This window comes from Podarcis liolepis (assembly GCF_965112155.1).
Source record: "Podarcis liolepis genome assembly, chromosome: 10".
Taxonomy (NCBI): domain Eukaryota; kingdom Metazoa; phylum Chordata; class Lepidosauria; order Squamata; family Lacertidae; genus Podarcis; species Podarcis liolepis.
In genome coordinates this window covers 49676536-49689760 of record NC_139562.1, presented here as the reverse complement: position 1 = coordinate 49689760, position 13225 = coordinate 49676536, and the positions used below count along the sequence as shown (strand labels likewise).

The 13225-nt window shown below is 40.0% G+C and overlaps 1 protein-coding gene across 4 annotated transcripts in view; it reads right to left on the bottom strand.

Moving 5' to 3' along the window:
* The window catches only part of ADAMTS20 (ADAM metallopeptidase with thrombospondin type 1 motif 20), an 83315-nt gene that overhangs the window by 26740 nt on the left and 43350 nt on the right, over positions 1 to 13225 (bottom strand). For all 4 annotated transcript variants that reach the window (XM_083463226.1, XM_083463223.1, XM_083463224.1 and 1 more), the window contains exons 27-28: positions 12681 to 12842; positions 11651 to 11827 (exon numbers count right to left, since the gene is read on the bottom strand). In XM_083463226.1, coding sequence (XP_083319352.1) covers positions 11651 to 11827; positions 12681 to 12842 — 339 coding nt within the window. The remainder of the gene's footprint in view (positions 1 to 11650; positions 11828 to 12680; positions 12843 to 13225) is intronic.

Here is a 13225-nt window from a genome sequence, read left to right as displayed (position 1 = left end):
GTGTCCGATTGGATCAAGATGAGAAGTATCAGCTCAGTTTCTCTGGCAACAACAGCACATTCCCTCCTCTCTTTTTTTAAAAAAATTTTTTTTTATTGATTTTCCAGTAAAAAACATCCAATCATAATCCAATTAAACAAAAAACAAAAACAAAAAAGACCAAATTGTAATCCAAATTGTAATTCTTGATTTTTCGGGGCTCCCCATAGTCTGGACCTCTGAAGCATATCTCCAAATCTCAGTCCTGCCTCTTCTTGTTGTTTTCATATTTTCCACATCCCAATTTAACCCTCTGCTCAAAACACCACCCTCTTGCAACCCTCCACAAAGAAGTGCTTAAATATTATATCAATCCACCAATCGTCTTCAGGCACAACGAAGCACTTCCATCTAATTATCGGGACAGTTATTGGGATATTAGGTGGAGGGGAGCCAATACCTCAAAGCTGAATCTATGAAAAGACAAAGATGTTGTGTGCCGCAAGTTCTCGTGCCTGGGAAGTGGGGAGACAGCTCATTCTGGATGGGGTTGCACCCCCTTGCAAGGCGCAGGCCCAGGGGTGACTCCTGAATTCAGCACTGTCACCAGAGGCTCAGGTGGCCTCAGTGGCTAGGAGTGCTTCCCCCCCACTCTCACTGGTTTGCCAAGCTCTGGCCCCTTTTGGACAGAAATGACTTGGACACTGTACTCCATGCTCTGGACACTACCAGACTGGACAACTGCAATGTGCTCTACATGCGACTGGCTTTGAAGATGACTCAGAAATGTCAACTGCTCAAAAGTGCAGTAGCCAGATAATGGGTTCCATTTAGATCTCTGTTTTAAAACAGAGACACATCTGGAAATGTCACTTAATGGCTTTCAGCAAATGCTAAAGTCTCACCTCTTTACCGTGACCTTTGATACCTGAGATACATATTCTTAAGACCTTACTTTGAGATTGTAACTTTAAAAAAACTGTTTTTAATGTTGTATTTGAAATTGTTGCAACCCACCCTGGGACTTTTGCGTGAAGGGAGGGTAAGATATAACAGCAACAACAACAACAATTTCAAAATCATGATTCTGACTAGGTGTGCTAAATTCAAATGGACTGCAGGACCAATGATTTGCCACCAAGCAAGGAATACACCCGTATTTTAAAACTGAAAATAACTCATCTGTCTGCATCATAAACAGCGATCATGGATAGATTTGCACCTTTGTGCTTAAAAAAATACTTTGTAAAGAATAGAATAGAATGTGAATTCAATTCAATTCAATTCAATAGAATGTGTTCTCAACTATTTATGAAGTATAGGTTTTTTTTGGTAATTACTGAATATTATAACAATTTGATTATTGTGGAATATTAAGAGAAAATCTTTATTGTATTGCTAATTGTTTATACCAGGAATAACAATGACTTTAGTATAGATTGTCTGCAGCTCTTAAATTGCCTGATTGTTTATATAGATATTTTTGTATGTATAGGATGCTTATAAATAAATACATTGATTTTAAAATGAACATCAGATTTCAAACTATAAAGATAATTCAATAGTATATTGTGCAGGAGCATTTCAGGAGGTCACTAGGCCATTATGTTTGACACCTCTATTGCAACTGAAATCTCCATAATAATATTGTGTTGGTCTACTCTTCTCAGCTATGTCCCCCCCCCCCCCAGGATTAAACGACATATTGGAAAAAGGAAACATTATAATGCTTCTAAGATTCAATTATTATTGAACAATATGTAAGCGTGTCTCTATATAAACTGATTTCCACACTGCATAAAAGTTTAAAATTACTTATTCAATATTTACTATCAATACACGCTTTCCTCCAACTGTACAGATATATCAACATTTCATGCATTGTTTAATATGCTTTTTAAGAATAATAAAAAAGACATACACACAAACCCGTTACAACAGAAGGAACTATTATTTTGGCTTTTGTCTTAACAGGGATCTTTGCTATGGCATCTGATTACCATCCGAGAATCAGAAAATCTCTCTCTCTCTCTCTCTCTCTCTCTCTCTCTTTCACACACACACACACACACACACACACACTTAATTTTTCATTTACTCATGCGGTGGGATCAGCTGTCAATAAATTTCCTCCCTACTTCACAATTTGAAGGCCAGTCATTATTTCAAGTACAGATGCCATTAAAATATTATTTTAATATTGGTAAAATGGCAAAGTTTTAAAACAGCTTGATATATCAATCATATGGTTACTGCATGCATAATTACAAATGTCTTCCCATATACACTATACACAAGTGTGCATTATAAGAAAGGTAAAAAGGCAAAGGACCCCTGGATGTTTAAGTCCAGTCAAAGGCGATTATGGGGTGTGGCGCTCATCTCGCTTTCAGGCCGAGGGAGCCGATGTTTGTCCACAGACAGCTTTCCGTGTCATGTGGCCAGAATGACTGAACCGCTTCTGGCACAATGGAATACCGTGATGGAAACCAGAGTGCATGGAAACACCACCACAGCAGTACCTATTTATCTACTTGCACTGACCTGCTTTCAAACTGCTATGTTGGCAGGAGCTGGGAAAGAGCAGTGGGAGCTCACCCCGTCGCGGGGATTTGAACCGCCAACCTTCTGATTGGCAAGCTCAAGAGGCTCAGTGGTTTAGACCACAGCGCCACCTGCACCCCATCTATGCATTATATCGCTGTTCAGATATAATCCTTTACTGGATATACCCTTTGCCAGTATACTGAAGTGCACCTTATGAAGTAATGATTATAATAATTGGGTATCTATTGAGGCTAAACCAAAACAATGACTTTGCAGCCCTACAAAAATGAGGACCCCTTTCCAACATTCTTCTGGAAGGCTCAAAAAGGGGCAAAGTGTTTTTAGCATGGCTGCGTAGCTGTACTCCTATTTCCCTTTAGGTTTCATTCTGCATTACCTGTCAGTTGGATGGTGTAGAGTTGGATGGTCTGGTGTTCATCTATTTCTGCAGCGCTATTTCTCTTTAAACTAGTTATTTTCCCATAGAAGCAAGTGAGTTCCCGCATAACCAGATTTGGTCACATGAGATTATCACTGAGAACCAACAAACTAATTCAGAGTAATGTTCAGGAAGCATAGCCTTCACTCTGAACTGATTTCATTTGGTTTCAGTGGTGTTGCTATGTAGCAACACCTGACTGACATGTGATGATGCCATTATTACTAACAAGATACCTAAGCTACTTCTCTTTTAGAAAGAAAAAGGTTGATCAGGCTATGTAGGCACACTAAACTGGCATGAGAGAATGAGATTTTCAGGGAACATCTTGAACCACCCTAAAACGCCATCAAAAATGTTTAGCTGTAACTATCAATCTCTCCACCCACCTGCTTCAGAAATGAGGAATGCATGCATTTATCACAAGATGAAAGTCACATTAGGGAAAGAACACTGAAAAAGATGATGGCTGGAATGATTCTGTCAACAGCAACAAAATAATTCACACACAAAGATGAAAGTACAAATAATTTGCTAAAAGATCACAGAAGAACCAAAGAATATTTTAGCACGTTCCTCTTCAAATGTAAGAAAACTATTATGCCAACAATATTGAGACAGATGTACTTTTACAATGTACCTGCAACTGTTGGACAGCAGCGAACACAGGAACCCATTTGCTGGGTGCTGGGTCTAAGTTAAGCATGGTGAATGGCAGAGGGATCTGTTGTGTAAATCAAGAACATTTCAGCAGGGTCAGCATTACCATATTTTTTGCTCCATAAGACTCACTCCCCCCCCCAAAAAAGTAAGGGGAAATGTGTGTGCGTCTTATGGAGCGAATGCAGGCTGTGCAGCTATCACAGAAGCCAGAACAGCAAGAGGGATTGCTGCTTTCACTGTGCAGCGGTCCCTCTTGCTGTTCTGGCTTCTGAGATTCAGAATATTTTTTTGCTTGTTTTCCTCCTCCAAAAACTAGGTGCATCTTGTGGTCTGGTGTGTCTTATAGAGCGAAAAATACAGTAGGTAAAATGATGAATAGGTCTGATGACATTAGTAAATTACATCATATTATTTAATATATCTTTAGGAGCTTATTAAGAGAATTAATGATATTCTCTAACCGCATTATATTACTTAATGTAATTACATATATTTGATGATAACAATGAAACGTTAATATTGAAGCAAAAAACATCAATAAAATGGTCGAAGAGGATAGGTTTGAATCACCTGTTGCTTGACAAGAGTCCTGCTAGAGAACAAATAGCTGTGTGTGGCAGAAAAAAAGTGGATTTCAATGAGTTTCCACGCAGAACTGATGCAACTTTTACAGGAGTGGATTGGAAAACGTACAGTTTGATTTGACTGATCCATGTGTTTCAGGAACAACAACAACAAAATAGATTGAGACATTCTGTTTTCACTGAGGAATATCCAATTAAGGCAGATGAAATTTAGGATTTAAGAACACAAAAATAGCCCTGCCTGATCTTAGGAAAGGCACATTTTTGCAAAACCACAAGCGAGACAAGAGGGGAAAAGCCCACCCCTGCTGCTTCCTCCCAGAAATTGGTATTCAAAAGCATTCATCCCCTGAACATGCAAGTAGCCACTGATAGACATATTCCCCATGAATCTGTTCAACTCCTTTCGTTTCATGTCATTTATGTACATAAGAACGCAGTGGATGTAGCCTACCTTGATTTCAGCAAGGCATTCGACAAGGTGCCCCATGATATTCTTGTAAAGAAGGTGGTAAAATGCAGTCTTGACTATGCTACCACTCAGTGGATTTGTAACTGGCTGACTGACCGAACTCAAAGGGTGCTCATCAATGGTTCCTCTTCATTCTGGAGAAGAGTGACTAGTGGGGTGCCACAGGGTTCTGTCTTGGGCCCGGTCTTATTCAACATCTTTATCAACAACTTGGATGATGGACTCACGGGCCTCCTGATCAAATTTGCAGATGACACCAAACTGGGAGGGGTGGCTAACACCCCAGAGGACAGGATCACACTTCAAAACGACCTTGACAGATTAGAGAACTGGGCCAAAACAAACAAGATGAACTTTAACAGGGAGAAATGCAAAGTATTGCACTTGGGCAAAAAAAATGAGAGGCACAAATACAAGATGGGTGACACCTGGCTTGAGAGCAGTACATGTGAAAAGGATCTAGGAGTCTTGGTTGACCACAAACTTGACATGAGCCAACAGTGTGACGGGGCAGCTAAAAAAGCCAATGCAATTCTGGGCTGCATCAATAGGAGTTTAGCATCTAGATCAAGGGAAGTAATAGTGCCACTGTATTCTGCTCTGGTCAGACCTCACCTGGAGTACTGTGTCCAGTTCTGGGCACCACAGTTCAAGAAGGACACTGACAAACTGGAACGTGTCCAGAGGAGGGCAACCAAAATGGTCAAAGGCGTGGAAACGATGCCTTATGAGGAACGGCTAAGGGAGCTGGGCATGTTTAGCCTGGAGAAGAGGAGGTTAAGGGGTGATATGATAGCCATGTTCAAATATATAAAAGGATGTCATATAGAGCAGAGAAGCGGACATGGAGCAATGAATCCAAACTACAAGAAAGAAGATTCCACCTAAACATTAGGAAGAACTTCCTGACAGTAAGAGCTGTTTGACAGTGGAATTTGCTGCCAAGGAGTGTGGTGGAGTCTCCTTCTTTGGAGGTCTTTAAGCAGAGGCTTGACAACCATATGTCACGAGTGCTCTGATGGTGTTTCCTGCTTGGCAGGGGGTTGGACTCGATGGCCCTTGTGGTCTATTCCAACTCTATGATTCTATGAGTACCATAAACACAGTTTAGGGGTCACAAATGCCTATTGTGGGAAGTATAGTGATTGTTCTGCATGAACAGAAGTACTTTCCAAACTAAGGCAGCTCATACTTGCAGCCGTTGAATGATCTAGCAGAATGTATTTTAAAAATTGTTGTTGGGAAAACGGCTTAACAACTTATTATAGCTAAACAACTTAAAAGCAGCTCATTTTGTACATACCTCTTCAGGTTAGCTCTTGGTTCTTCCCCAAACAGGGTAAAATTTGGTTTGGGATGCTGCGAAAGAATGAGCTACAACTCAATCCACGTCGTTTCACAGATCCCCCAACGCCTGTACAGTGGTACCTCAGGTTAAGAACTTAATTCATTCTGGAGGTCTGTTCTTAACCTGAAACTGTTCTTAACCTGAGATACCACTTTAGCTAATGGGGCCTCCTGCTGCTGCCGCACCGCCGGAGCACAATTTCTGTTCTCATCCTGAAGCAAAGTTCTTAACCTGAAGCACTATTTCTGGGTTAGAGGAGTCTGTAACCTGAAGCGTATGTAACCTGAAGCGTATGTAACCTGAGGTACCACTGTATTATGAACTTGGTGGAAAAAACCTCAGGATCCAGGAAGATCTGCAGGCACCAAACAAAGCTGAAGAAGCAGAGCTCACTCCACCAGCTCTGCTGCGACAGGCCAGCTCCATCAGGCCTCCTCTCCCTTCAGCTGTCATCTGGGCAAAGCCATTTCATCAGGCTGCCTCAGTGGGAAAGATAGGAAGCAGGGTTCATTGCATCCACTTTTCTGGAGTCCCAGCTCCACCAGAGACCTCCTGCCTTTCAAATGTGCCTGCTGAAAAAATTATCTACAAACTGGTGCCTGGGTTTCAAGTTTTATTTTCCTCTTTCCTCCTTGTTCCTTTTCCTTTGTGTGTTGTATTTTAAGTTATTTATTTGAATGTAAGCCTGCAGGTAGGGAGTGTCTTGCTTTGATTTCATGTAACCTGCTCTGGAAGCCTCTTTTGGCTGAAGAGCAGGGAACAAGTGCTCTAAATAAATAAATAGATGTACACACACACACACCCATCTCTACAAAACAGAGTTCACGCATAACAATAGGCCAGGACTGCTGGCTTATGGTGGATTGTTGCGAATAAGCAGCTTCCTGGTTTATCACTCCTGCTTCATTCCTTCCCAGGAATGAGTAGAGAAACAAAGTAAGACATGGTTGTGCTCAACCTCCCCTTACATCCAAACCTAAGATCAAAGCATGTTGCACTCTAACAAGCCAGGATTTGTAAGCCAGGGACAAACCATGGTTTAAGGCTGACTAGCAATCATGGCTTGCACAACCCTGGGTTTGGTTATAACAAGAAGCCAAGCTTGATTGTGGCTTCCTAGTTTGGTTCTCCCGATTGTGTCAGAGGAGGAACGAAGCTGGAGTAAGCAAATAGTGTGTCTGCACACAATAAACCATGGTACATCAGCACCCCTGGTTACTTGTGACATAAGAATGTGGCCAAAGGACACCACAATTAGTGTGAATATTTAATCCGTATTAGCTGTTAATATAGTTACTTCAGTGCCAAAGGCAGAAAAATACCACCTTTCCCCTTCCCTTGTGGTCAATGACAATTGCATATTAAATTGATAACAATTTGTATTTTTTTTCTCTTTCATGACACCCAAAACCTACTACTTGAGATGTCTAAATGGTAAAGGACCCCTGGACGTTTAAGTCCAGTCAAAGGCGACTATGGGGTGCAGCGCTCATCTTGCTTCAGGCCAAGGGAGTCAGCGTTTGTCCACAGACAGATTTCTGGGTCATGTGGCCAGCATGACTAAACTGCTTCTGGCGCAACGGAACACTGTGACAGAAACCAGAGCGCATGGAAACGCTGTCTACCTTCCCGCCACAGTGGTACCTGTTTATCTACTTATGCTGGTGTACTTTCGAACTACTAGGTGGGCAGGAGCTGGGACAGAGCAACGGGAGCTCACTCCATTGCGAGGATTCGCACCACCAACCTTCCAATCAGCAAGCCCAAGAGGCTTAGTGGTTTAGACCACAGCACCACCTGCGTCTACTGTACTCCACCTAATGGTAGAACCAGCCCTGATTGAAATGACACAGTCATATTGAAATAGTATTTGTTCTAGATTGGTTAAAGGATTCAAACTGCCATGAAACTTTAGTAGTTATGGAATGATTTCCTCCTACCTGAGGTATTTTTCTTTCTGACACGGAAAGGAATGTACCTAGATTCCACCAAGTGCTAAGTGTCTTCCTGGTTCAGAATATATTTTTGATAATAGATAATATAAGTCCACACATAAAGGCCATGACAAACTCTACAGTATTTCAATCTTTAATTATTTAAGGGTGTTGTAACAATTATTCCCCTATGAAAGCATTGGCACTGAAGAATAGCACATTTATTGTCATATACAACACTTCCACATCAATGGTTAATTCCAAACACAATCCAAAAACAAAGGATGAATTAATAAAAGCACATTTAATTATTAATGATTATGAAGCCACAAAAGACAGGTGACACAACAATTAAATCAAAAAGTAATTATTATTTTGCATAGACACCAAGTAGTATCCATATAATTAAATTAAATTATCAGACATAAATTATTATTTATTATTTTATTCTGTTAACTACAAGGTAATAGAACATTAACATGGACATTTTTAAACAATAACAACAACAATACAATCAACACATTAAACTTGTTTGAGAATTTTAGAAATGTCTATTTTGTTCTCCTTTTTCAACACAATTATGCGCTGGATGGAGTGTCAAGTGTTTAGAGTCTTTTGATTTCATTGTATGAATTATGTCAGACATTGGCAAATCATTCTTTTCTCCCAAAGCATTAAAAAAAAATCAGCAATCAGCATATAGTAAGACTGAAGTTAGTAAACAAACCATTGGACAAATATCAGTAATGAGGTATTCTGACGCTTGACAATATTCAGCAGCAGAGGAAGAAGTATGTAGTTGGTTTTGAAAGCAAGATCCTGACTTCCCTTTTAATATAAAAGACTATTAAAAATATAAATACTTTCAGGCACTATAATAAGTGAGTGGAGGCACTTTTATGACAATTACATCTTTACATTAACACGGGTCAAATAAATATTCTTTTACTTATATATACTTCATCTGACTCCAAGGACTACTGAAGCCAAGAACAGATGGTGGCCAATGACTTAATGGTGAAAGGGGTTGAAATATATAAACACAGAAGAGGATTGATAATATCTACTGCATCTTGATCTACAAAATAAAAGGAAGCTAAAAACTGTACAATAAATCTTATTTGTACATAATTTCAATAAACAGAATTAGTTGCATCCTGAGCAAGTTAGTTGCACTTGGACCCTACTGACAACAATGAAAAATATCAGGAGGAGGAGGAGTTTGGATTTCATATCCTGCTTTATCACTCCCCGAAGGAGTCTCAAAGCAGCTAACATCCTCCTTTCCCTTCCTCCCCCACAACAAACACTCTGTGAGGTGAGTGAGGCTGAGAGACTTCAAAGAAGTGTGACTAGCCCAAGGTCACGCAGCAGCTGCATGTGGAGGAGCGGGGAATCGAACCCGGTTCAGCAGATTACGAGTATCGCTCTTAACCACTACACCACACTGGCTCTCAGCAATCATGACTAACTTCCCACTGATTTCAATGGAGCCCAAGTGCAATGAACTTGCTCTGGATCCAGCCCAATGTACTGCTGAATTAATGTATTTAGGATAAAGATGTCAGTTCACTTATAAAGCTTTATGAGAGAGAACAGAAACCCATCTAGGAGTAAATATAGAAGTTCACAGCTTCACCAAGTGGGTTGGTTACCTCCATTCACATGAGAGGGTATTGGAGCTACAAATGAAGACAAAAGTAGCTTCACATATTCTAATAAACTTAGAGCCTAAATAATTTTCTATTGCATTCCCAAGTATTCCCACACTTTTAACTGAGTAAAACTATTATTCTTTCCAGTACTGGCAGCTTTGCCATGTCTTCATCTTATTTTCATTTATGTTCTAGAATCCATGCCTCGCTAATTGGCTTACTGGCATATTCATGCATTAGTTCCAAAATCATTAGTGTTTATCATTTCAGAGAGTCATTAAGGAAAATAAATATTACGAGGTATGATCCAGACACATCTTTAGCACCACTGAATTCAAATGGAGAGAATTCAGCCATAGTTTAATCTTACAATTTTACAATTGTAATGAGTGCAATTTAAGCATGGAAATGCTTCGCAAAATATTCTGGTTCTGAATGTTCAGTATGCTCTAGATTGAAAGTTCTATTTGCAGCATGAAAAAGTTTTAAGAATTACTTAAATATTTTTCGGCATATAAAATGTTTGTTTATAAAATTGACTTCAAAACAGTGGAAGAAAAATCACTGCAAATGGATATTATAGTATTAACCTTATAGATATTGACATAGTCAAAGAGAACGCTGAACAATTTTGCTTGCAAAATCGTTCTTAATAAAACCAGAGGCTTCTAATAAATGCAGTGAGTTTTCCAGCACGATCTGCTTAGCTAGACTAATCAGTGTTATTCTGTTATCCAGTAACTCCCACTATCCAATTCTACTCCCAAAATAATAATACTGTGATTATACTAAGAACATGACTCAAGCATCTTTAACTACAACACACTTAGGGCTCATCCATGCTTACCTTAGCTCCGCACAGGTCTGAACTTTCCACGTCTGTGTCTGAGCGCTTTTGTTTCTTGCCTTAGCACTTTCTCTGTGAAAACCTGCTCTTTACCGTTGAATCGGAGCAAATGGCAATCTGCAGAAAACCTGAATTGCTGTTTGCTCCAATTCAGTGGTAAAGATTGGGTTTTCCTGAGGGAAAATAGCACTTGGGCGCAGACTGGGAAAGTGCAAACCTGTGTGGTAAGCATGAATAAGCCCATAAACTGCTTAACTTTGGCTGGATAATTCACATTTGGGGGGGGGATTGCACTTGTGAAAGCATCAATGGCAATAGCTATGTATGTTTTTGGTACAACCAAGGTGTGATCTTGTTCAAACACAACAATAAAACATGCCTTGTTGCTCTCCCCATTGTGTGTGAAGGGAGGAGACTTAAATCTCATTGGTTTGTTCTAAACCTTCCTCCCCCCCCCCCATTTCATCTGAACTGAGGCAACTGCAGTCTGTACAAACCAGGAATAGATACTTTAAATATCCTTACTCACACACCAATGAGACGGGGGGAACACACAATCCCTAGACATGTGCAGGCCATTGCTTATATCTTCAAATCAAAATCTATCTGAACCATAAAACGAAAGCTGTTGTATTTTATACACAATGCAGTATTATACATATTTCTGTAGCCTGTAAATATGAGTCTTTATCACACACTGTATGGATGGCATGGTATACATTACTGAATATAAGGCAAGCCAGCTGTATACACAACAAAGAGTGTTCATTATTTTCTATGTACAAAAATAAATATGTAGAAAACATTATAGACTTTTACGCTGACTTTTAAACAAGTCCCCCTTTTCGTTGCCTTCAAAACCAGTTAGTAACAAAAAGCTTAGTCACTCTCGATGATCAGAAACCTGCATGTTTGTTCCCACACTCTAGAGTGTACAAAACATCAACTTGACTTCTATTAGAGTCACTGAAATTGCTGCCATTGACTAGCCACTTCCAAGGCTTGAAGCAATGCAGCAGTTACAGGGGTTAGGATACAACACCAAGTAGCAAACTACATATACAAAATGCATACTGAATGCACTGTTCTTCTTGTATTTAAACAAAACTTCTACTTAATAAACAAAAAGGCAAAGGGGAAAAGAAGAAAGTAAAATAAATATGATAGTGAATACTACCGTACCGATTTCCATGGTCCACGATGCCATGAAACTTCAACAGGACACGCATGTATGTCGCACTGTGCTCTTTCAGGTGGTTTCTCTAACAGTTCACAGTTTTGATCATTCAGCACTTGGCCATTTGCAAGCTGACAGATCACCAGTCGTGTCTTTATTCCATCGCCACATGTCTGAGTACACTGGAAGTTAAATACAGATCAGCATTTTCATGAATGGCACTGTTATCAAGAAGAGCCTGTAGTTTATTGCTCTTAATTTTATTTATCAAAGACATCTGTATTCCTTATTCCAATCAGCTGTGTGTGGCATTCATTGGGCTTATCCTTTCCATATGAGGAAAATAAAATTGGTGTAGCCATTTCTTTTACATAAATGTGTATACTGCCTGGTTATCTAGAACTGGTGTTTTTTTGTAAGGAAAATAGCTATATTAGCGTTGTTCATACGTGTTTACATTGGTTAGGCTGATACAAGGTGATTGATCCAAGGTCACTTCATGGGTTCCCCAGGTCCTAGCCCAACAGTCTAAGAACAACTACTATGAGTATGACCATAGAATGCTTTTTCAAAAAAGAACTAGCTAAAAGAGGAAGCCTATATGGGTCTAATGGGTTTACTCCCAGCAAGTGTAGTGAGTTGCAGCCTGTTTTATATACCTGTAGAAAAGGCGTACAATAAAGAGGACATAGATATTTGAGAAGCATGACACAAAATGACAGGTGAAAACAGAAGAAGATAAGGGGGGTGGATTATTGGAAATGAGATGGAATATCCACTGTTAAAAATACAACAGACAGCAGTGAAATTAACGTTTCTTTACTATGCTAAAACATCTGCAAGCCTGCCTCATTCTCATTCCCTACTTGTGAACCAGGGCTGGGTTTGTCTAGAAAATGGACTAAATTGGTAACAAATGTTATATTGCTGGGTTCATAACGCTGCGTGGAATTTGTCTAACATCAAATAGTAAGTTAGAAAGCATTAATAGGAATAAATACTCTTTTTTAACCAAATGGAGTCTAATCATCTTACTTCTCCCCAGTCCCCATAGTTCCATCTTGGACAGGGACCAGAATCGCAATGGCTGGAGTCAGGTGGTTTCAGTGCTTCATCACAGAAGCTAGCACTTCTTCCTTCCTCATCTTGGCACACCACGACCCGGCGGTGAAATCCACCAGCACAAGTACTTGAGCACTAGGAGGCAATAAACACAATATGCTGCCCTAGTTGTGTGAATACCAAAAGAATACAATGATCCAGTTCACACTTAGCACAAAACTCAGTGCATACACACAGGTGTGTTGGGTCGAGGAAATGAGATCACAGGCCCTTTGCTCCATCTTTGGTCCTGCATCTGCTGTGGTGGCTGTGAGCCGCTCTGAGCCCAGCTCCGGTAGGGGAGGGCGGGATACAAATAAAAACTTATTATTATTGGCTAAGTGTGCCACCTGAATTCAGGCATGAGGTTTGTGGTGCTTCAGACAAACCAGGAGCTGCAACAAAGGCTTGCTCTTGGCTTACAGTTTGTGGTTTGTATGGAGGAGACAAAGTACAAGCTTGGGTTCAGACAGCACACA